We start from the raw sequence: 22,685 nt of genomic DNA, 5'->3' as shown, positions 1-22,685 counted from the left end.
GGGGTGGCCAGGTGCTGGTGGCTCACTACTCAGGAGGTTGAGATCTGAGGATCGTTAGCATGGGCAGGAAAGTCTGCAAGACTCATCTCCAATTAACCAACCAGAAACCCTGACGTAGAGCTGGAGTGAAAAAGCTCAGGGACAGCACTCAGGCCCTGAGTTCAAGCCCCAAGACCAGCAAAAAAACAAAACAAAACAACAACAACAACAAAAAAAACAGTCTTCCTGGTCTTTGAATCTGCCTGCTTCTTTGCACAAAACCCTGCTCTGTCCATTCATGGTAGGCAGGGGAGGGGAGGTGTTCATTCTGGAAACTCGTCAACCTTGTCTTCTTCTATTGGCTCCATCTTGAATTGAAAGTAACACACTTGATTATGCTTTAGTGAGAGTCATTGTCCTGAAAGCGTTGTCCTCTCTTGGGAAGGGCTATGAGGCAATGCAGGCAGCATAAGAAGAAACAAAGAGTTTTCCCTTAAGCCAGTCTTGCCACATGGAATTACAGGAAAAATGCATTTTCCCCCTTAGAACTCCGTAGGAACCTATTTATTTGGGAACATTCCTTTAAAATTATATCTACTTACCAGTGGAAACAAAATATGGCGGTAATGATAACTGCAGAAGAAAAATCCACGAGAAGCCATATGCCCATGTAGTATCCTGGTGTCTACAAAACACAAAGTGAGAGGTCAAGCAAGATGGCTGCTTGAAAGCATCTACCATTTTCACTCTGTGAATGAGAAGCCAGCTTGGCTACACAGACGTGACCAGATTCAGGGAAAGAGGAGAAGAAAGGAGAACCTATAAAGAGTTCTCAAGGACCCAGGAAATTACACAGAAAGCAATCATGGCACAAGAAAAGCAAGGGGGGGGGGGAATGTGGAGGAGTTTGTAGTTAGCACCTGGCTTCCCCAGCTGCGGACAGAGGAACTGAAGACCACAGCAGGTAAAATCAGTCTCACCAAGGGCTTGTCAAACACAGCTGTGGGAAACTGCCAGCCTTACCACCAGTGAAGGGACTTGGGAGGTAGAGACTAATCTGCTGTGAGAGACTGCACTTTAGGAAATAAAAGATATTCTGTGTCCCCCTATCCCATAGAGCAACAGAGTCACCATCTTGAGAAAGTTTCTCTGAGAGCCCAGGGTCAAGAAGTAATCACAGCTTAACCCAACAGACACCTCGGCCATAGAACTTGGGTGAAAATCAGGTACAAGAGGTGGGTGAAAAAGGAGGGGAAAATGACAGGCAGGAAGCAGCAACACATTTTAAGCTGTAGGAAGCCAGACTGCAGGAGGAGGTCAGAGGCTGCAGAATTGTGGCAACAGTGTGTGGAGATGGAGGATTGGGAATTCCCACCACATCAGAGAACAGAGGCATCCAGGCAGTGGCTGTACGAACTAATGTGGAAAGAGCTCTGGACCTCCAAAAACCCAGTGCATGCATGGAATCTACCCCCAAACTATTGCATCTCAAAAAACAAAAGAAAAATCTCATCACAGCCTTCCACTGGATGGAGGTAGCTGTGCCATGCCTAGCAGGTAAGCAATCTTTGGATTACCTGCTGTGCCAAATAATAAAGGCATTAGCCCATCAGCTTGAACTCTAAAGGCCTTTCCTTCATGAAAGGTTTCTGAGGGATGCAAAGCCCTCATACTCGGCCTCTTAGAATCTGCAGAAAAGTCTATATGTAAATATACATATGATAATCAAGAACAATCAAGAATTCATATTTGTTGTATGTAAGTCTGTCTTTGTTCTTCTTTTGGTTCAACTGAGTATTGTTAAACTGTATGCTTTTTTTTTCTATAAATCAGATAAAGGCCACTTTACTACCTGTACCTATTACCACCTCACATTTAGTCTTGTATTTTGCTTTTCTCCCTTCATTTTATCTGAAATGATTATTCTTGAAACCATTACCTGTCTGTCAATATTTTTCCCGTTTATACCTTCTCTGTATATCTACAAGTGGAACACTTCCCCTTCTTTCTCCATGCTTAATTCTTCCTCTTTACCTAGACTCACACCTGCTAACTAGATTACTTTTAAAAAAAACTTTTTTTTGTATTTTAATTTCTATTTTTGGTTTTTGTTTGGTTTTCTTTGTATGTGTGTGTGTGCATGCATGTGTGCATGCATGTATGCACACATATGTTGGCACTGGAGCTTGAACTCAGGGACTAGGTACTGTCTGTTAGCTTTTTTTGTTCATAGCTAGTGCTCTACCACTTGATCCACAGTTCCATTCTGGCCTTTTGATGGTTAATTGGAGATAAAAACTTCACAGACTTTCCTGCTCAGTGCAATTTTGAACTGTGATCCTTGGCTCTCAACCTCCTGAGTAACTAGGATTATAGGTATAGTCCACTGGCACTCAAGTTCTTTTCTCCTTCTTGGTCATTGGTGTTGTCTTAAAAAAAAAAAATCTAGAGGGGGGACCAAGATGGCGACGGGGCAGTAGGGAAACGCCACAGCTCTCTCCAACCAAAAAGAGAGTTCGAGTTCCTACGCTTAATCTCCCCAAGAGACCTACAACAACAAAAAGACGAACACTCAGAGAAAAACTGGAGGCGGAGAATAACAAAAAAAGAAAGAGAGAAAAAGAAGAATTTCAAAACAGAGAAAAGCGAAGACCCCTCCCCCAACCTTTACTGGCCGTGCGGCAGTGCGCCAAGCCGCCGGCCAGCCGGCCCCGGCGGGGGCTGGGGGAGCCCCAGAGACACAGCAGAGACACAGGGGGCCGCTTTCAGAACATCAGGTACTGGTTTGCAGAACAGCAGATCGCCAGGAACAGAGAAACCTAACAGCCGGGAGTCTCCACGAGGATCCCACCCCCACCCCTCACTCTCCACCCGAGCAGAGAGGCTCCATCCCGCCAAAGCCGCTCGGCATCAGCAGAGTGACAAAAGGACCTGCCAGCAGACCACCCGGCCCGCCTGATCGCGATCGCAACGATCCAGCACTCTCCACCGGAGCAGAGAGGTTCCATCCTGCCAAAGCCGCTCGGCGCCAGCAGTGCGACAAAGGGTCCTGTCTGCAAACCACCCGCCCACCCGATCACGATCGCAACGACCCAGCAGGGTCACTCGGGCCCCAGAGGTACCGAGAAGAAGCTGCCTGAGCGTGGACACTCTTGACCCGACAGCTTCGACAGAGGCAGAGACAGAAAAGAATCACACAGAGCCACCACCGCCCAACCCAGCCCGGATTGCAACAACAACTGACGACCTACACCACACAGAAACAACCAGCTCCAGGGTGAGTACCCCACAGGGGAAGTGTATCCCTCAAGGGAGACCAGAGCTGGAGGGAATCCCCAGACCCTGACCTAGACTCCCTACCCCAGCACCCGGACCACAGGACCCACTAAAACTGGGAACTGTTTGAGAGCTCCACCAGCCCGTGGAGCACACTCAGCTGGCCAGGCTAGAGCAAGAGCACCCCTGGAAGGGAGCTTAAATGCCCAAGCCAGGAACAGCGCCCCTGGGTCAAGACTACCAACAGTAGAAGAAATTTGAACTGTGTCCCCCAGGCTGTATAACCTAGGTGGTATACACATCAGCACAGGCCTAACGAGTGCGCTCCAGGCTGCATAACCTAGGTGGTATACACATCAGCACAGGCCTAACAAGCGCGCTCCAGGTTGGGGCCGGAACCAGGCCCGGGGATCCGGCGCCTGAACAACACAACCAACTCCTCCCAATTGAAGTAAAAAGCTGAGCATACGCCTCAACAGAGGGGAGAAAACCAGGAAACAACACTCCCCCGGGAAGCATGCCTGTGACAACAAAAGACCTGGAGGCCCAGGACAAGAGAAGCCCAAACCCCACCAAAACTCCACCCATATACCCTAGACTGAGAATTGGGCAACACAGGCTGCCAGCACCTGATAGTAAGCAGGAGCTCAGACTGTTAAGGCGGCTCAGCAATAGAGTGATAGTCTTGGATGTATGAGGCCCTGGATCTGATTCCTCAGCATCACAAAAGCAAAAAGGGTCAGAAGTGGTGCTGTGGCTCAAACGGTAGGGTGCCAGCCTTGAGCTGAAAAGCTGAGGGACAGCACCCAAACCTAGAGTTCAAGCCCACAACCAGCCCAAAACAAATAAACAAAAACACATCAGGAGCTCATAGCAGACTCCAGCATTTGGGAGAGTGCATCCAGAGCATCTGTTCTTCACAAGAGCACCCGTAGGAGCAAACACAAGCAGTCTAGGCTGCTCAACCCTTCCAAAGGCGGGAACTGCCAGCAATCTACAGCAGAGAGCTGAGAATCCTAAGTCAGAATAGCAGCTGGAAATAGGCTCCCAACAGAACCCAGATCAGGCACAGACTCTCTCTACCAATACAGAATCAGCAACCAAGCAAAGACAGACACACCAAAACAAAATTGAAGAGCAGTCTCCTGAACTTCCATGCGAAAATCACAGAGAAAAATCACAAGGTTTACTACCACCCAGGACAGCAAGCCCACCTCAAAAGCCAGCAGCCACACAGGGGAGAGCCCCAGTGGGAGCAAAGCAGGAATGGAAGACAAAGGCTACTTCCAAGGGTTGCTGGAGGCAATGACTCAAGAAATAAAGCGAGAAATTGATCAGAAATTGAAAGAGCACAAGGATGAACTATCCAAAGAGATACAGGGTATCAAACAAGAGATGCATGCAAAAATAGAAGCTGCACAAACCTCAGTAAGAAGTGAGATAAATGCCAAATTAGAGGTAATGCATACCTCATTGAGAGGTGAGATCAGTACTCTGAGAACCAACATTGAATCCATAAAGGGATCCATTTCCTCCATGCAAACCACAATAGAAGCCACTGTCAACAGAGTGAATGAAATGGAAGGTAGGGTGTCAGATACAGAAGACAGAATACACCAACTGGACCAAAAAGTGACAGATATGGAAAAAACACTCAAATTAAACCAAAGGGATATTCAAGAGCAAGCAGATAATGCTAAAAAATTTAACCTTCACATAATTGGAGTGGACGAAGGTGAGGAATTCCAGAGCAAGGGAATGCAACACCTATTTAACAAGATAATCAATGAAAATTTTCCCCACCTCAAAAACGACCATCTTAACTACATCACAAAAGCTTATCGAACACCCAACAAGCAAGACCCCAGGAGAAACACTTCTAGACACATTATAGTAAAAATGATAGATCTGAATAATAAGGAAACAATCCTGCATGCAGCAAAAATGAAGAAGGAGCTATACTACAATGGGAAAAAAATAAGAATTACTGCAGATCTCTCCACACAAACAATGAATGCAAGAAAAGCCTGGGAAAGCACCATACGAGCCCTGAGAGCCAATAACTGCCAACCCAGACTGATCTACCCGGCAAAGCTAGCATTCACATTTGATGGAGAACTGAAAACTTTTAATAGCAAAGAAAAACTAAATGAATACATAAACATTAAGCCAGCATTACAAAGAATTCTAAGAGGGGGGACACAACCTGAAGAAAGCAGCCAGGAACTGGGGCCTGCCCCAAACAGGCGTTACTCAAAGTCTAACTGAGCAAGCACAGGAGGAAAGGAAAAAAGAAAAACTTAGGAAAACAGAATGGCAGGGACAACAATGCATCTCTCTATACTTTCTCTTAATATAAATGGGCTGAATTCGCCAATTAAAAGAAAACGAACTGAGGACTGGATAAGAAAACAAGACCCATCCATCTGTTGCCTTCAGGAGACCCACCTCTCAGCCAAACATACAAACAAACTCAGAGTGAAGGGGTGGAAAAGGATCTACCAATCAAACGCCCCCAGTAAGAAAGCAGGTGTAGCTATCCTGATATCTGACAAAATAAACTTTTCATTAAAATCAGTACAGAAAGACAAGGACGGACATTACATATTAATAAAGGGAACAATCCAAGAGGAGGATATAACCATCATCAACTTATATGCCCCAAATATTGGTGCACCCAGATATGTCAAACAAATGCTCTCAAACTTACAGAATAAAATAGATCCCAATACGATAATACTAGGAGACTTTAACACACCACTCTCACCAAAGGACAGGTCTACCAACCAGAGGATTGGCAAAGAAGCTACCGAATTAAGAGAGGCCATACTTCAAGCGGAATTAACTGACATCTACCGAGTATTTTACCCTAAAACAATACAGTACACATTCTTCTCAGCAGCTCACGGAACTTTCTCCAAAATAGACCATATCATAGTTCATGCAAGGAACTTAAGCAAATACAAAGGGATCGACATAATCCCCTGTATCCTATCTGACCACAGTGGAATCAAGCTAGCTCTCAATAACAAAGCATACCGCAGAAATTTCTCCAATACATGGAAATTGAACAGCACACTCCTTAACAATGCCTGGATAACAGAAGAGATCAGAGAAGAAATAAAGCATTTCCTACAATTCAATGAAAATGAAAACACCTCACAAAGAAACTTGTGGGACACAGCAAAAGCAGTCCTGAGGGGCAAATTTATTGCCCTCAGTGCCCACATCAAGAGAATGGAAACAGACCAAGTAAATAATCTCATGTTGCAATTAAAACAGCTAGAAAAACAGGAAAAAATGGGACCTAAAGCTACTAGAAGAAGCCAGATAACCAAATTAAAAGCAGAGATTAACCAATTAGAAAATCAGAAAACCATAACCAAAATAAACCAAACAAAAAGCTGGTTCTTTGAAAAAATAAACAAAATTGATGGCCCATTGGCTAGATTAATTAAAAAAAGAAGAGAGGAAACCCATATTAATAGGATTAGGGATGCCACGGGAAACATCACCACATGTACCCAAGATATCCAAACAATTCTAACAGACTACTTTCAAAAGCTATACTCTCTAAAGGAAGAAAATCGGGCAGAAATGGATGCATTTTTAGAGAAATACAAGTTGCCCAAACTGAGCAAAGAAGAAGTTAACCAATTAAATAAGCCAATATCCTATAATGAGATACAGGAAGCTATCAAAAGTCTTCCAACAAAAAAAAGCCCAGGACCAGATGGATTCACAGCAGAATTCTATAAGACCTTTAAACAAGAACTAATACCCATACTCCTCAAGCTCTTCAGAGAAACAGAGAAGGAAGGAGCTATCCCAAACTCATTCTATGAAGCCAATATCACACTCATCCCCAAACCAGGCAAAGACCCAACCAAAAAGGAGAATTACAGGCCAATCTCCTTGATGAACACAGATGCAAAGATCCTTAACAAGATTCTAGCTAACAGAATCCAGAAACACATAAAAAAAATAATTCATTATGACCAGGTAGGCTTCATCCCAGAGACACAGGGATGGTTTAACATACGTAAGTCAATAAATGTAATCCAACATATCAACAGAGCCAAGGTCAAGAATCACATGATTATCGCTACAGATGCAGAAAAGGCCTTTGATAAAATTCAACATTCATTCATGCTAAAAGCTCTGGAGAAAATAGGAATAGAAGGAACATTTCTAAAAACAATAAAAGCCATTTATGACAGACCAATAGCCAATATTATACTTAATGGGGAAAAGCTGCAACCAATTCTCCTAAAATCAGGAACAAGGCAAGGATGCCCACTGTCTCCACTCCTCTTCAATATAGTCCTAGAACCCTTAGCCAGGGCAATAAGGCAAGAAAAAGACATTAAAGGGATCCGCATAGGGAAAGAAGAAGTTAAACTATCCCTTTTTGCAGATGACATGATACTATACCTCCACGATCCCAAAAACTCCATCCCCAAACTCTTAGAAATCATAAATCACTTCGGCAAAATAGCAGGATACAAAATAAACCAACAAAAATCAGTTGCCTTCCTATACACTGATAATGTACAGGAAGAGAGGGAAATAAAGGGAGCAACCCCATTCACAATAACCTCCCGAAAAATAAAATATTTAGGAATTAACCTAACCAAAGATGTAAAAGAACTATTTAATGAGAACTATAAAAAGTTAAAGAAAGAAATTGCAGAAGACACTAGGAAATGGAAAGACCTCCCATGCTCCTGGATAGGCCGACTTAATATAGTAAAGATGGTAATACTTCCAAAACTAATATACAAATTCAACGCAATTCCTATTAAAATCCCAATGATGTACATCACTGAAATACAGAAAACAGTCCAAAAATTCATATGGAACAACAAAAGACCTAGAATAGCCAAAACAATTCTAGGGGATAAAGACAATATGGGAGGGCTATCCATGCCGAACTTCAAACTCTACTACAGAGCTATAATAACAAAGACAGCATGGTACTGGCACAAAAACAGACCCGAAGACCAATGGAACAGAATAGAAGATCCAGAAATAAACCCACAGGCCTACAGCCAGCTGATATTCGACAAAGGAGCCAAAGACATACAATGGAAGAAACACAGCCTCTTCAACCGCTGGTGCTGGGAAAACTGGGCAGCCACATGCAGAAAACTAAAAGTGGACCCCAGCCTATCACCATGCACCAACATCAACTCAAAATGGATTAAAGACCTTAACATTAAACCTGAATCTCTGAAACTACTGCAGGACAGAGTAGGAGAGACACTTGAACTAATAGGCACAGGAAGGAACTTCCTGAACAGAGTCCCAGGGTCACAACAAATTGGAGAGAGACTCGACAAATGGGACTACCTTAAAATAAAAAGCTTCTGCACAGATAAAGCTATCGCAACCAAGCTAGAAAGACAACCAACTAATTGGGAAAAAATATTTACCAGCAATATATCAGACAAGGGGTTAACATCCTGTATATACAGGGAACTCAAGAAACTAATCCCTCCCAAGCCCAACAAACCAATTACTAAATGGGCAAGGGAACTAAAGAGGGACTTCTCAAATGAAGAAATAAAAATGGCAAAGAAACACATGAGGAAATGTTCATCATCCCTGGTGGTGAAGGAAATGCAAATAAAGACAACCCTGAGATACCACCTTACCCCAGTCAGAATGTCCCACATCCACAAATCAGCCAACGACAAATGCTGGAGGGGATGTGGAGAACGAGGAACGCTATTACACTGCTGGTGGGAATGTACACTCATACAACCACTTTGGAAAGCAGTCTGGAGGGTCCTTAGAAAGCTAAAGATTGACCTCCCTTACGACCCAGTCATACCACTTCTAGGCATCTACCCTGAACAACAGGAACCAATATACAAGGACACGTGCACCTCCATGTTTATTGCAGCACTGTTCGCAATAGCTAGGATATGGAAACAACCTAGATGCCCCACCACAGATGAATGGATCCAAAAATTGTGGTATCTATACACAATGGAATATTATGCAGCCATTAGAAATGACAAAATAATGGCATTTGCAGGGAAATGGATGGAGCTAGAAGGAATCATGTTGAGCGAGGTAAGCCAAGAACGAAGAGACAAACAGTACATGGTCTCCCTGATAAGTGGATGATGAATCCAAAATGTTAGGTGATATGACAAAACTAACAGGACTTAAGAAACAAAGAACTCCCACTCATCTGGTTGAACCACTACTAAATATCCCCATGCTGCTGATCACATATATGGTATATAACATATGAGCACCGTTATATATTACAGACTGTGATAGACAATTTGCTCCAGGAAAGTTAGAATGAACTTGTGACTTTAAATGAGCATCATTATTCCACAATACTGTGAATTTCCGGAAATTAAGTAATCACTTAATCACAATCAAAAAAAAAAAAAAAAAGAACCTTGGGGAAGGGAGGGAGGGAGGGGATGGTAGGGGGAAAACAATGGAGGGGGTAACAATGTTCAAGAGGAAGTGGAAGTGTACTCATTACCTCACTCATGTAACTGTAACCCTCTGTATAGTATCTTTACAATAAAAAAAAAAAAAAAGAGATTATAGGGGGCTGATAAGGTGGCTCAGTGGTAGAGTGCTTGCCTTGCATGCATGAGGCCCTGGGTTCGATTCCTCAGCACCACATAAGCAGAAAAGGTTGGAAGTAGCGCTGTGGCTCAAGTGGTAGAGCGCTAGCCTTGAGCTGAAGAGCTTAGGGACAGCGCCCAGACCCAGAGTTCAGGCCCCACGACCAGCAAAAAAAAAAAAAAAAAGAGATTATAGGTCATGGTAGAGCACTTGCCTGGCATGTATAAAGCCTGGATTTGATCCCCCCAACCACTGCAAAAAGAAATGGATTTGGGCTGGGAAGGTGGCTCAGTGGTAGAGTGCTTGCCTTGCATGTATGAGGCCCTGGGTTCGATTCCTCAGCACCACATAAACAGAAAGAAAAAAGCCGGAAGTAGCGCTCTGGCTCAAATGGTAGAGCGCTAGCCTTGAGCTGAAGAGCTGAGGGACAACACCCAGGTCCAGAGTTCAGGCCCCACGACCGAACCCCCCCAAAAAAAGAAATGGATTTTATTTCACTAGATAAGTCCTCCCAAGAAGATATGAGTGAGTAGTAAGCAAGTAAAAAGAGACTAGACATCATTAGTCACTCGGAAAATACATTGTATTTTCAAATGTACTTAGTATTTGAACACTCAAACATTGAATACACTCAAATATATTCAAAATCACAAGGAAATATTACTTCATGCCAGGCACCAGTGGCTCACACCTGTAATCCCAAACTACAGAGATTCATTTCAAAGCCAGCTGGGCAGGAAAGTCCATGAGACTCTATCTCCAATAAACCACTCAGAAAAAGCTGGAAGTGGCACTATGGCTAAAGTGGTACAGTACTAGCCTTGGGCACAAAGAGGCTCAGCGACAGCTCCTGGGCTCTGAGTTCAAGCCCTGGGACCGCAAAAAAAAAAAAAAAAAAAAAAAAAAAAAACAGTATTACTTCACATCTACTAGGTTGGCTATATTAAAAAAGAATGGAGGGCTGGGAAGGTGGCTCAGTGGTAGAGCGCCTGCCTTGCATGCCTGAGGCCCTGGGTTCGTTTCCTCAGCACCACATAAGCAAAGCAGCACCCAGGCCCAGAGTTCAGGCCCCATAACCGGACCCAAAACACACACACACACACACACACTGGACACACACACACACACACACACACACACACTGGACACACACACACTGGACACACACACACACACACACACACGCACGCACACACACACACACACACACACTGGAAACAATGATGCACAACTATAATCCTAACACTCAAAAGACTGAAACAAAAGAGTTCAGGCCCCATAACCGGACCCAAAACACACACACACACACACACACACACACACACACAGGAAACAATGATGCATAACTGTAATCCTAACACTCAAAAGACTGAAACAAAAGAGTTCAGGCCCCATAACCGGACCCAAAACACACACACACACACACACACAATGGAAACAATGATGCACAACTGTAATCCTAACACTCAAAAGACTGAAACAAAAGAGTTCAGGCTCCATAACCGGACCCAAAACACACACACACACACACACACACAGGAAACAATGATGCACAACTGTAATCCTAACACTCAAAAGACTGAAACAAAAAGATCATGGCTTTTGAGGTCAACCTAAACAACATAGTGAGACCCTGTATCAAAACAGATATGATATTAGGTGCTTGCCAGGATGTGGAAACTTGAGCTTTATGCGTGGCTGATAAGAATGTAGGCTGGCCTATAATCCTAGCTACTCTGGATCACAGTTCAAAGATAGTGAGACTCTTTTCTTTTCTTTTTTTTTTGGTCACTCATGGTGCTTGAACCCTAGGCCTGGGTGCTGTCCCTCAGCTCTTTAGCTCAAGGCTAGCGCTCTACCACTTGAGCCACAGCGCCACTTCCAGCTTTTTCTGTTTATGTGGTGCTGAGGAAGTGAACCCAGGGCCTTATGCATGAGAGGTAAGCACTCTACCATTGAGCCACCTTCCCAGCTCAAGGTTAAGACTCAAAAAAAAAAAAAAAAAATCTATGCATGTGAGTGTACTAACTTCCCCTCATTTCAACTTCCCATTCCCTAAACAAAAACAAAAAGTCATTAATTTCTTTTCTACTTATCTCACTCTACTATCCATTTTCCTCTCCATAAAACTTACCTGCCACTCCTTTTTTTACCTATGTAACCAAATACATAAATACACCAGCCAGGCGCTGGTGGTATATAGGTGGCTCTCACCTATAATCCTAGCTACTCATGAGGCTGAGATCTGATAATCATGGTTCAACGCCAGCCCAGGCCAAAAAACCAAGGAGACTCTTATCTCCAATTAACCACTCAAAAACTGAAAGTGATACTGTGGCTCAAAGTGATAGAGCCTTAGCCTTAAGCAAAAGAACTCAGGGACAGTATTCAGTCCTCATCACCACAACCACCACCAACAACAAAAAAACCAATAATACCACAATAAAGAATTTAAGTGAAAGTGAAAATGAAGAAATCCCAATGAGCTCAATAAAACAATAGTAAAAAAACATAAATATAATAGAGAAACAGGTATTTTTATTTTTTTTTTGGGGGGGTCCAGTCGTGGGGCCTGAACTCTGAGCCTGGGAACTGTCCCTCAGCTCTTCAGCTCAAGGCTAGCGCTCTACCACTTGAGCCACAGCGCCACTTCTGGCTTTTTCTTTTCTCTTATATGGTGCTGAGGAATCGAACCCAGGGCCTCATGCATGCAAGGCAAACGCTCTACCACTGAGCCACCTTCCCAGCCCTGAGAAACAGGTATTTTTAAAATGAAGAATTCTAAGAGGATTCAAACAAAAATAAGAGAAATCGAACTGATAATAACAAGAAAACACAAACAGCTGAATGAATAAACAAACAAAATGAAGGTGTAGGATATGAGAAATTCAATAAAAAGATGGAAACCTTGTAAAAATAAATAAAACTAAACTCCTTAAAATTAAGAGTTCAACTGCCCAAATAAAAGACTCAACCAAAAGCCTAATAGAATGGATGAAGTTGAAAACAGGGTATCAGAGGTTGAAGACAAAGCAGAGAAATTAAAACAAATATATTGAAAAACAAGGTACTCAGGCATTAAGAAAGAGACAGTAATCTGTATGATGGAGACACAGACCTCCAAATAGGCATAGTCAGAGAAGAGACAACTCTAGACACATTATAATAAAAATACTATATAGGTGGGGCTGGGAAGGTGCCTCAGTGGTAGAGCACTTGCCTTGCATGCATGAGGCCCTGGGTTCAATTCCTCAGCACCACATAAGCAGAAAAAAAAAATCCAGAAGTGGCGCTGTGACTCAAGTGGTAGAGCGCTAGCTGAAGAGCTGAGGGACAGCGCCCAGGCCCAGAGTTCAGGCCCCATGACTGGATTCCCCCCCCCAAAAAAATGCTATACAGAATTTAAAAAGAGAGGAGTCAAGTTAAAATAGTAAGCTCATTAGAATAACAGCAAATTTATTGATACACTTAAATGCAAGGAGGGTATGGAAAGACATAATTCAAGTCTGAAGACAATTGCTAATTTGGATACTGTACTCAGAGAAGCCATCCTCCACAACTAATGGAGAAATAAAACCTTCCAGGATAAACAAAGCTAAAGGGACTCACTACTTCTAAACTAGTACTGTAGATGATACTTAAGGGCATCTTCATGGAAGAAAAACCAAAATGGAAAAATAAAGGAAATAATGCATTTACCGTGAGTAGATTAGCAAAGCAAGAAGAGGAAAGGCGAATAACAAAAAACAACAAAGTAATAGGAAATACGGTAAACAGGCTTATTAATTCTCCAGTCAAAAGACATAGAATGGCAACTTCAGAAAAATAAGATCCTATTATTTAAATTTCTTGCTATAAGAAACATCTCACTGAAAGAGATAAACACAAGCTTGAGGAGAAAGGATGAAAAAAGACCTTTTCTCTCTCTCTCTCTTTTTAATGCCAGTTCTAGGGCTTGAATTCAGAGCCTACGTCCTGTCCTTGAGCTTCTTTTGCTCAAGGTTAGCGCTCTACCACTTGAGCCACAGTGCCACTTCTGTCTTTTTCTGTTTACGTGATACTGAGGAATCAAACCCAGGGCTTCATGCATGGTAGGCAATCACTCTACCACTAAGCTATATTCCCAGCCTTTTTTCTACTTTTTTGAGATTTGAGTCACATTAATTTATTATCAGTTCAGGGGAAAAATGCTTCAGCATCATTTAAGTAAAAACACACTTCCCAAATGGACAACTTTGAGCCATTACTAATTCAGGGAGATAGGAATTCAGAGGGTGTACTGCTTTCTAAATTATACATTTTCAATGTGGTATATATACCTGATGGAATTCTATGCTTCCATCAGAAAGAATGGCATTGCCCCATTTGTAAGGAAATGGAAAGACTTGGAAAAAATTATATTAAGTGAGGCAAGCCAGACCCAAAGAAACAGGATGCATTGTTTCCCTCATTCATAATAACTAGAATATGTCTAGGATATTCTTAGCAGGAGTTCACAATAGCTCAATAGCTATATATATATATATATATATATATATATATATATATATATAAAACTACATAAAAAGATACTTATCAAAATGATCTCCAAGAAATAGAAACGAGGGATTTTTTTGGTTTGCTTTTGTGTGTACTGTTTGCAGTTACTTCTTTTTTAATTTTAAATTTTTTTTTTTATTTTTCTTGTGAAAATACTGTACAGAGGAGTTACGATTACATGGGCAAGATAATGAGTACATTTCTTATCAAGCATTGTTGCCTCCTCCTTTGTTTCCCCTTCCCATCCTCCCCCCCTTGTGTCTCCCCCCCCCCCCCGCCCCCGTCTCCTTCCCCTCCCCGCCACCACCAAAGTTGTAAAGTTCGTTTTTCAACATAACGACTTGCAATGGGTCCACCTGTATCCCTATTTAAACGATTTGTTTTTTCCCTTCCCCTCCACAAATTATAGCAACATCAAATACAGTGAGAGCCGGGGTTATACTGTGGGGGAGGGACATACAAAACAACAAAGAAATCATCTTATAAATATGTTAGAAACAATCACATGAAAGAAAAAAACATTTAAATACTTATCTTGGGGTTCATTTCCCCTAACATCAACTTATCTGACCTTTTCTGCTTGTCTCAGACATATACTAGTTATTTCTTTATATTTTTTGTTCCGTTGGTTTATTCTCTGATGTCACTGTTTTTTTTTATTTCTGTCTTGTATACACATTTATCTGATTTGGGGAAGGGAAGAGGAACCATAGAAATGGTGGGACAGACAGTGAGCCACTATAACAGTGATACTCACTAGACACATTGTTGGAAATGATCTTTACAATTTGGGGGTTGGGGTGTCAGGGAGGGGGAAATGGGAGAAGATGAAGGGGGGGGCTAACACTGTTCAGCTGTGCTGAGGGACCTGCCACCCAAGATTCCCTTCATTGTACTTCTAGAAAGTCACCAGGGAAAGAATGGCCGGCAAGTCCTCATCTTCATTAGAGTCCTAATACAGTACTGGGCTATGATACCATGCCCTCGATGCTGTCCTGTCTCCTAGTCTAGACCCTGACCCTGAACAGGTCAGAAACAGGACCAGCTGGGAACTAGTGGCTCATGCCTGTAATTCTAGCTATTCAGGAGGCGGAGATCTAAGAATCCAGGTTCAAAGCCAGCCCACACAGAAAATCTCTAAGACTCTTGTCTCCAATTAACCAGCAAAATGCTGGAAGTAGAGGGGTGAGTGAAAAAGCTAAGGGAAGGGCTGGGAAGATAGAGTGCATGTCTTGCAAGCATAAGGCCCTGGGTTCGATTCCTCAGCACCACATAAACAGAAAAAGCCGGAAGTGGCGCTGTGGCTCCAGTGGTAGAGCGCTAGCCTTGAGCTGAAGAGCTGAAGAGCTGAGGGACAGCGCCCAGACCCAGAGTTCAGGCCCCATGACCGGCAAAAAAATAAATAAATAAAAATAAAAAAGCTAAGGGAGGGTGTAGGGCTCTGAATTTAATCCCACCAGACCAGCACAGAAAAAAAAAGGGAGGAAAGAAAAGAAACAAAAATCAATGAAGGTGGAGGTATAGAAATGGTCATGTAAGACCCCTGCCCCAAGAAGGCTTTTCTGCCTAAAGCTTTCAAAGGAACAAAGTTAAACTGTTTTTTAGCTGACCGCAGTAGCATATGCCTTTAGTCATAGCTTCTTGGGAGGCTAAGGTAGGAGGATCATTTGAGCCAAGGAATTTGCAGCCAACTCGGGAAACACAGATGAGATTCTATCTTGAAAACCAATTTAAAAAACTCTTTCTGTTATATGAAAGTTTGTCCCAGTCAATCTGCTGTCTAGCCAGATAAACCCAGACTTTGTTGCAGTACCTGGGTGGCCCAAACTCTCTCCACAGGCAGTAGGTGGTAGAATTAGGGTAGGACTATAAGCCAGGTGCCAGGTGCTAGGTGTTCAGGCCTCCAGGTCTTTGGTAGTGAAGAACAGAAGGGTTAGAAAAGGAAACCAGGCTAGGCAGACAGACACTTGTTCACCTCTCCAAGAGCATTTTGTTCAGGAGATAGTTTTTACCAAAGAGTCATATATGCCTGATCTTCTACCCAGAGCCCATGATGCTCGCTGTCTACTGCCGCCATTAGCTCTAGGGAGTTGTGGCTGAAATAACAAAACTCTGGGATCAGACTCCATTTTGAATCTCACAGCATGAGACCAGGTTGCCAGGGCCATCTTTGAACTTTGGTTGCCTCCTGGGGATTGCAATAATTGTGGCCAGTTCATACTTACACACATACATAACTACTGTATGTGAAGCACATTGTAAGAACTCAAAAAATGAAAACCATGAGAGGATCTGGATAAAACCATAGAAATATCACATCTCCAGTACTCGCAGGTGACCCTTCTTGTAAGGAGCTCCCCAGGGGACTGCACAGAGGGAAATATAACAGTGTAGGGCACTGACCATCATTGTATTTGGTGGGGAAGAAGGATCTAGACAAGCAGCTTACCATGAAGAAGTAGGGGTAACTCATCTGACTCAGGAGTGGAATGTTGTCTGTGGTCACTGAGTTGATCTTGGAGCACCAAGCCAGTGAGAAAAGCCATGGCTCATTGATGATGTATAAGTTGATGTTAATATTAGCTGCTTTATATTCTCTGGAACAGAAACAGAATCCACAGAGCATTTAGAACCAGTATGACTCTAAATATCTACAAGGGGAGCAGCCATGTCTATGAAAGGCTTGCCTCAATTACTGGAGGCTGCAGATCTTAAGGGAGAAGCAAAGGGTGAAGATTAGGCAGACAGGGAAAAAGTGACCCAATGGGAGTGACATCCTCTTCTCTTCCTGGGAACCCTAGGGGATGGAAAGAACATCCCCTCTTTTCCTGAAGGCCCAGGGAGACCAAGATATTTGTTCACCCTGGCACAGACCAGCAGGTGAAGGGGACAGTGACACAACCAGATGCCAGAACAGCTGAAACTTGCTGAAAGAGCAAGCCTACATTGGCTACCTACTTTAAATCCAAAACTCAAATAACCAACCATATTTCTACATATTAAGAAGGAATATATAGAAACGGAAATGAAAAAACAATACAGCTAACAATTACTTCAAAGAAACTAAGTGCTTAGGCATAAATTTATGAGAATAATGGAGGGTATTGAGAGGAGAAAGTACGTGTGTGGGAGTATCACAATGCAATCTCCCTAAGATGTTGCTCATAGGAATTTCAGGAAGCCAAGTATAGGATTATAAACTTAAAATGACAAAATACTGACAGAAGTAACCAAAGAAGACTTAAATAAATGGAGAATATGTGTTCATAGATTGAAAACTCAATGCAGCAAAGCTGCCAATTGTCCCCACTTGATCTGGGAGCTTAGTGAAAGATCTATGAAAGCACCAGCAAGGTTTTCTATATAGTTTGGTCAGCAAAATCTATAAACTATATATGGAAAGTACAGACACTGAAAAATTAAATCTTGTCAAAGAATAAAGTGAAAAGAAGTCATTTACTCTACTTGATATTGTAGTTTACTGTAGAAATATGGAAATCAAGACAGTATAACATCAAAGGGATAGAAACATAAACCAATGGAACAGAAGAGGACCCCAGAAATACCCTACACACATATGCCCAAGTAATGCTTGACAGAGGTGTAAAATGAATCTAATGAGAGAATAGGTTCTTTTTTTCAGTATATGGTACTGAAAACTGGAGAGCCATAGTATCTCCCCCCAAAATTAAGAATCTTGATCGAAATCTCAACCTAAACTCACACTATATATGAAAATGAACTCAAAATTGATCACAGACTTGAATGCATAGTTTAAAAACAAAAATTTTAGAAAAAAATTGAGATCTAGGACTAAACAAATTTTTAGATTTAAACTTTTTAAAAGCATGATCAAGGAGAAAACTATTAAGTAAGAAGATGCTATAGATAAGCCGCAGACAAGGAGAAATTGACTAGTATAGAGAATATATAAAGAATTCACTGCTGGGTGCTGGTGGCTCACGCCTGTAATCCTAGCTACTCAGGAGGCTGAGATCTGAGGATCATAGTTCAAAGCCAGCCTGGGCAGGAAACTCCATGAGACTCTTATCTCCAATAAACCATTAGAAAACTGGAAGTGGCGCTGTGGCTCAAACGGTAGAGCACTCACCTTGAGCTGAAGAGCTGAGGGACAGCGCCCAAGCCCAGAGTTCAAGCCCCACAACCGACAAAAAAAAAAAAAAAAAGAAAAAGAAAAAAGAATTCACAAAATTCAACAACACATTTCAATGAAAGGTATATACCATGAGCAAACCAGTACGTAAGATGTTTAACATCATTAACCATTAGAGAATTTAAAAAACTACTGATAATTATGTCATTATATGCCTTTCAGATATTGGCAAAGATGAAGAAACTCTGGATCCTTGTATATTGCTGAAGAAATGTAAAATGCTATAGCTTCTCTGAAAACATGTCAGCCTCTTATAAAACTAAATACATGTAATGAAAGTATTATAGCAAATGTTCTCTTGGACATTTATCCTAGAGGAAGAAAACCTTATTTTCTCATTAAAACAAATGCTCATAATGGCTTTATCTATTATATCTCATAGATGGAAACAATTAGATTCCCTTAAGTTGGTGAATGATTAAACAACTACTAGTATATATCCACATCATAGATATGATATACTTAGCAACAAAAAGGGACAATAATAGCTTTCTTGGGGAGAAGAAGGGTGTCTTATTTCTGTGGATCTTTCACATGAAACTAGCATGGAACACTGTATACCTTTTGACTAGGTAAATATTTGCTGAGCTAAACCAACATGCTTGCTTTTATAACAAGTCTCAGAAAATGTTATGGCAGTTGAAAGTGAATGGCCAAGGAATAAAAGTTTAGTGGCGAAAAAATCTGGACTTTAGCCAGTTAGGCCTGTACTTAAATCCCAGGTCCACCACTCACCAGTTGTTACTAACTTTGGTAAATGACTTCCACTCTGAAAAGAGAAGCAATAAATCCACTCCACAACATAGGATGATGATGGAAGGGACAGCTAACACTTTCTGTCATATATATATTTGCCCAGCATTTTACTGTCTACATCATGATGACTGATACTCTTTGATTATTCCAGTGGGTACCATTGATATATCCACTTACAGAGGAGGAACTGACCATCAAAAATTTTACTAATGTGGGCTGGGAGCGCTTGCTTTGCATGCCTGAGGCCCTGGGTTCGATTCCTCAGCACCACATAAGCAAAAAGAAAAAAAATTTTTACTAACGTTAAAACAAAGTGTGGTGGTATATGCCTGTAATCCTAGTATTCAAGAGACTGAAGCAGGAGAATTATAAATTATATATATACAGACTCAGTGAAACTATAGTGAGACTGTCCAAAATACAAAACAAAACAAAACAACAACAACAACAATCAAGAATAGATATGCCCAAAGTCATAGTATAAACCAGGGTTTAAAACACAACTTGCAGTCTAACAAGCATAGTATTTAATAAATGGAACTCATTTATTATACTTATTTTTTTAACTTACCTATTAGATCAACCTAAGTTAGCATTAAGAGAGAGAGATAATCTTAAGAGGTGTTTCAATTTTAAGTAAAAGGAAATAGAAACATGCTAAAAAAAAAAAGAACTGAAGTGTTCTCATTGGGAAATAGATAGATAAAATATCTATTTTGGAATAGTGGTATTGTGGCTCAAGTGGTAGAGCGCTAGCCTTGAGCTGAAGATCTGAGGAACAGCACCCAGGCCCAGAATTCGAGCCCTATGACTGAGAACGTGCTTTTAATTCTGAAAATCTATCTCAAATTCTATATTTATAAATGTAGAGGTTAATAATTTAGTTGCTTCTCATTGCTTGGCTATTAAGTTTCAAAAAATAATTGTTCATGGTGATGGGAGTCTGCTTTGTTCTTCTAACTCCACGCTGTTCCCATGGCCCATGGACCACTTTTCCCTGGGGTCCCCTCCTGGTTCTCAGGAAAACTTTACCCCTGACCCTATCTGAAGGTGCAGGACTGCTGTCATCAGAAGGATACTCCTACCATAAAACTTTCCAAGCAGGACAGGTTGGACAATAAATCTCCAACAGGACAGGACAAAGAAATTCCAAAGACGTGTCTCACCTTAGGATGTATCAAAACCTAAAACTCCCCACACTCCTGCTCTTTGCTCTCTGACCCTGCTTGGTATTACACGGAGCCCATCTGCAGCCATGACTATAAAGCCTGTTCTGGTCTGCTGAGGTCTCTGCGGTCTTTCTCTCCTTTCAGCTGCTTGATCTTTCCTAAAACTCATGACTCAGTTTCCTAACACATGGTCTTAATTCTTTCTATAAGAAATATATCAGGAGCAAAAATATTTATGATACACTGCAATCCATGTGGGAATGGCAAGAGGAAATAAAGTATTTTCTTTTTTAAGAGAATTTCCTTCATAAAAATTTTGATTTTTTTAATGTCCTTTTTTTTTTTTTTTTTTTTTTGTCGTCATGGGGCTTGAACTCAGGGCCTGGGTGCTATCCATTAACTTTTTCTCTCAAGGCTAGCTCTTTATCCCTTTGAGCCACAGTGCTACTTCCATGCCCATCTTATATACAAACAGAAATGCCAAGCATATGAAAAAGTATGTTAAGCCCTGCAGGTGTTGGTGGTTCATGCCTGTTTTCCTAGTTACTCAGCAGGCTGAGATCAGATATTCTAGACAATAAAGTCTGTGCGATTCTTATTTCAATTTAACCAGCAAAAACATGAAAGATGAGCTGTGGCTTAAATGGTAGAATACCAGGCTTGAGTGAAAAAGCATCCAGGTTGTGAGTTCTAGCCCCGTTTCTGGTGTGTGCATATGCATGCACGCACAGATGCACATACACACAAAATGTGATTGGTACACAAAGGAGTTAAAGTGGGCCTCCCAGGGGTGCATTCTATACTTCATAAAAAGTTTATGGGTAGAAACACATGTCAGGGGGCAGGGAGGAGAAAGTAGAGGTTTCAAAGAAGGTAAAACACAATGAAACCCTAAACAGAGGAGAAGTGAAGCGGCCTAGGTGGAGTGTATCCTTTGTAAAGGTGAAGTTATACATGTTCAAACTCCTGCTCAAACTCCTACCTCAACCCATTGTAGAATAACTTCTTGTAGTCAACATTTATCATCTTGATATTTTCTTTTGCAAGTGTTTCAACAGACAGAAAACGGCCCACTAGCTGAAAACCAGGAGCCACCTGTTTTACATATTCTCTATCATTAGTTGGCAGCCAAAGTATCTATAAGGAGAAAGAAAAAGCTTTTAGTGAAATATTATCTGTCTAGGAATGGATGAAGCTCCATTGAAGATTATAGGAAGCCACTGGACCCAATATTGTCTAGTGAACTTTTTTTTTTTTGTCAGTTGTGGGGCTTGAACTCTGGGCCTAGGCGCTGTCCCTCAACTCTTCAGCTCAAGGCTAGCACTCTACCACTTGAGCCACAGTACTATTTCTTATTGGAGATAAGAGTCTCATGGACTTTCCTACTTGGGCTGCCTTTGAACTGTGATCCTCAGATCTCAGCCTCCTGAGTAGCTAGGATTACAGGCGTGAGACACCGGTGCTTGGCTGTCTAAAAAACTTTTAAAAGGGGACCTTCATTAAGGGTGCTCTGGGATTAAGTTTTCTAAGCCTTCTCAATTCTTCAGTTAACATTAACATTCTGGGCCCACTGGGTACAGAAAGTGGCTCAGGAAAATGTGAGAGCTAGGGAGATAGCTAGTGGTAGAATACTTGCCTAGTGTGCATAAGATTCTGGGTTCAATCATTAACAATGACCAAAAAAAAAAAAATAAGTGAAAAAGGAATTGGTAGACACATATGAAAGGTGAGGAAATTACCTCTGTGGTTAATGGTTCTAAAAATCATCTTAGATGGGAATTCCAATGGGAATGCCAATGGGATTCTTCTATGGAAATAGTTCCATTTGCAAGAAGATATGTGTTTGTTTCTCTCAGCACTCCAATAACATTCTGAGAACTTAAGCGCTTGGAAACAACTGACTGCCTAGAAATAATAATGCTCTAGAAATAATAATGAGCAAATCTCTATTCAAGTAACAATCAGTTGTTTTTCTAAATCATTTTCTAAAGTCCTTAAAGAGTTAGCATTACAAAGACTCAGTCTAAAGGATCTCTGGGGATGATGGTATGAGTCACATCGATATTTTATTCATTTTTTATTGAGGTGTTAATATTTTACTTGGCTTGGAATAGAAAACCCATCTCCATGTTTTTCTCTGAGAGAAATATGGCTACCAAATGTAGCCATATATGCAATAATCTCCAGCTTCA

General features: G+C 41.6%; 1 protein-coding gene across 4 annotated transcripts in view; it reads right to left on the bottom strand.

The window, feature by feature from the left end:
• The window catches only part of Gdpd4 (glycerophosphodiester phosphodiesterase domain containing 4), a 119,142-nt gene that overhangs the window by 7,165 nt on the left and 89,292 nt on the right, over positions 1-22,685 (bottom strand). For 3 of the 4 annotated variants that reach the window (XM_070034945.1, XM_070034947.1, XM_070034946.1), the window contains 3 exons: positions 21,476-21,630; positions 16,844-16,991; positions 582-664 (listed from right to left, as the gene is read on the bottom strand). In XM_070034945.1, the coding sequence (XP_069891046.1) occupies positions 582-664; positions 16,844-16,991; positions 21,476-21,630 (386 nt within the window). The remainder of the gene's footprint in view (positions 1-581; positions 665-16,843; positions 16,992-21,475; positions 21,631-22,685) is intronic. The other variant, XM_070034948.1, reaches the window with a different exon arrangement.

Source organism: Dipodomys merriami, unplaced genomic scaffold (genome assembly GCF_024711535.1).
Source record: "Dipodomys merriami isolate MVZ:Mamm:240054 unplaced genomic scaffold, mDipMer1.0.p SCAF_25, whole genome shotgun sequence".
NCBI classification, from domain to species: domain Eukaryota; kingdom Metazoa; phylum Chordata; class Mammalia; order Rodentia; family Heteromyidae; genus Dipodomys; species Dipodomys merriami.
Note: the sequence above shows the minus strand (reverse complement) of the source record. Positions and strands in the feature narration are given on the sequence as shown.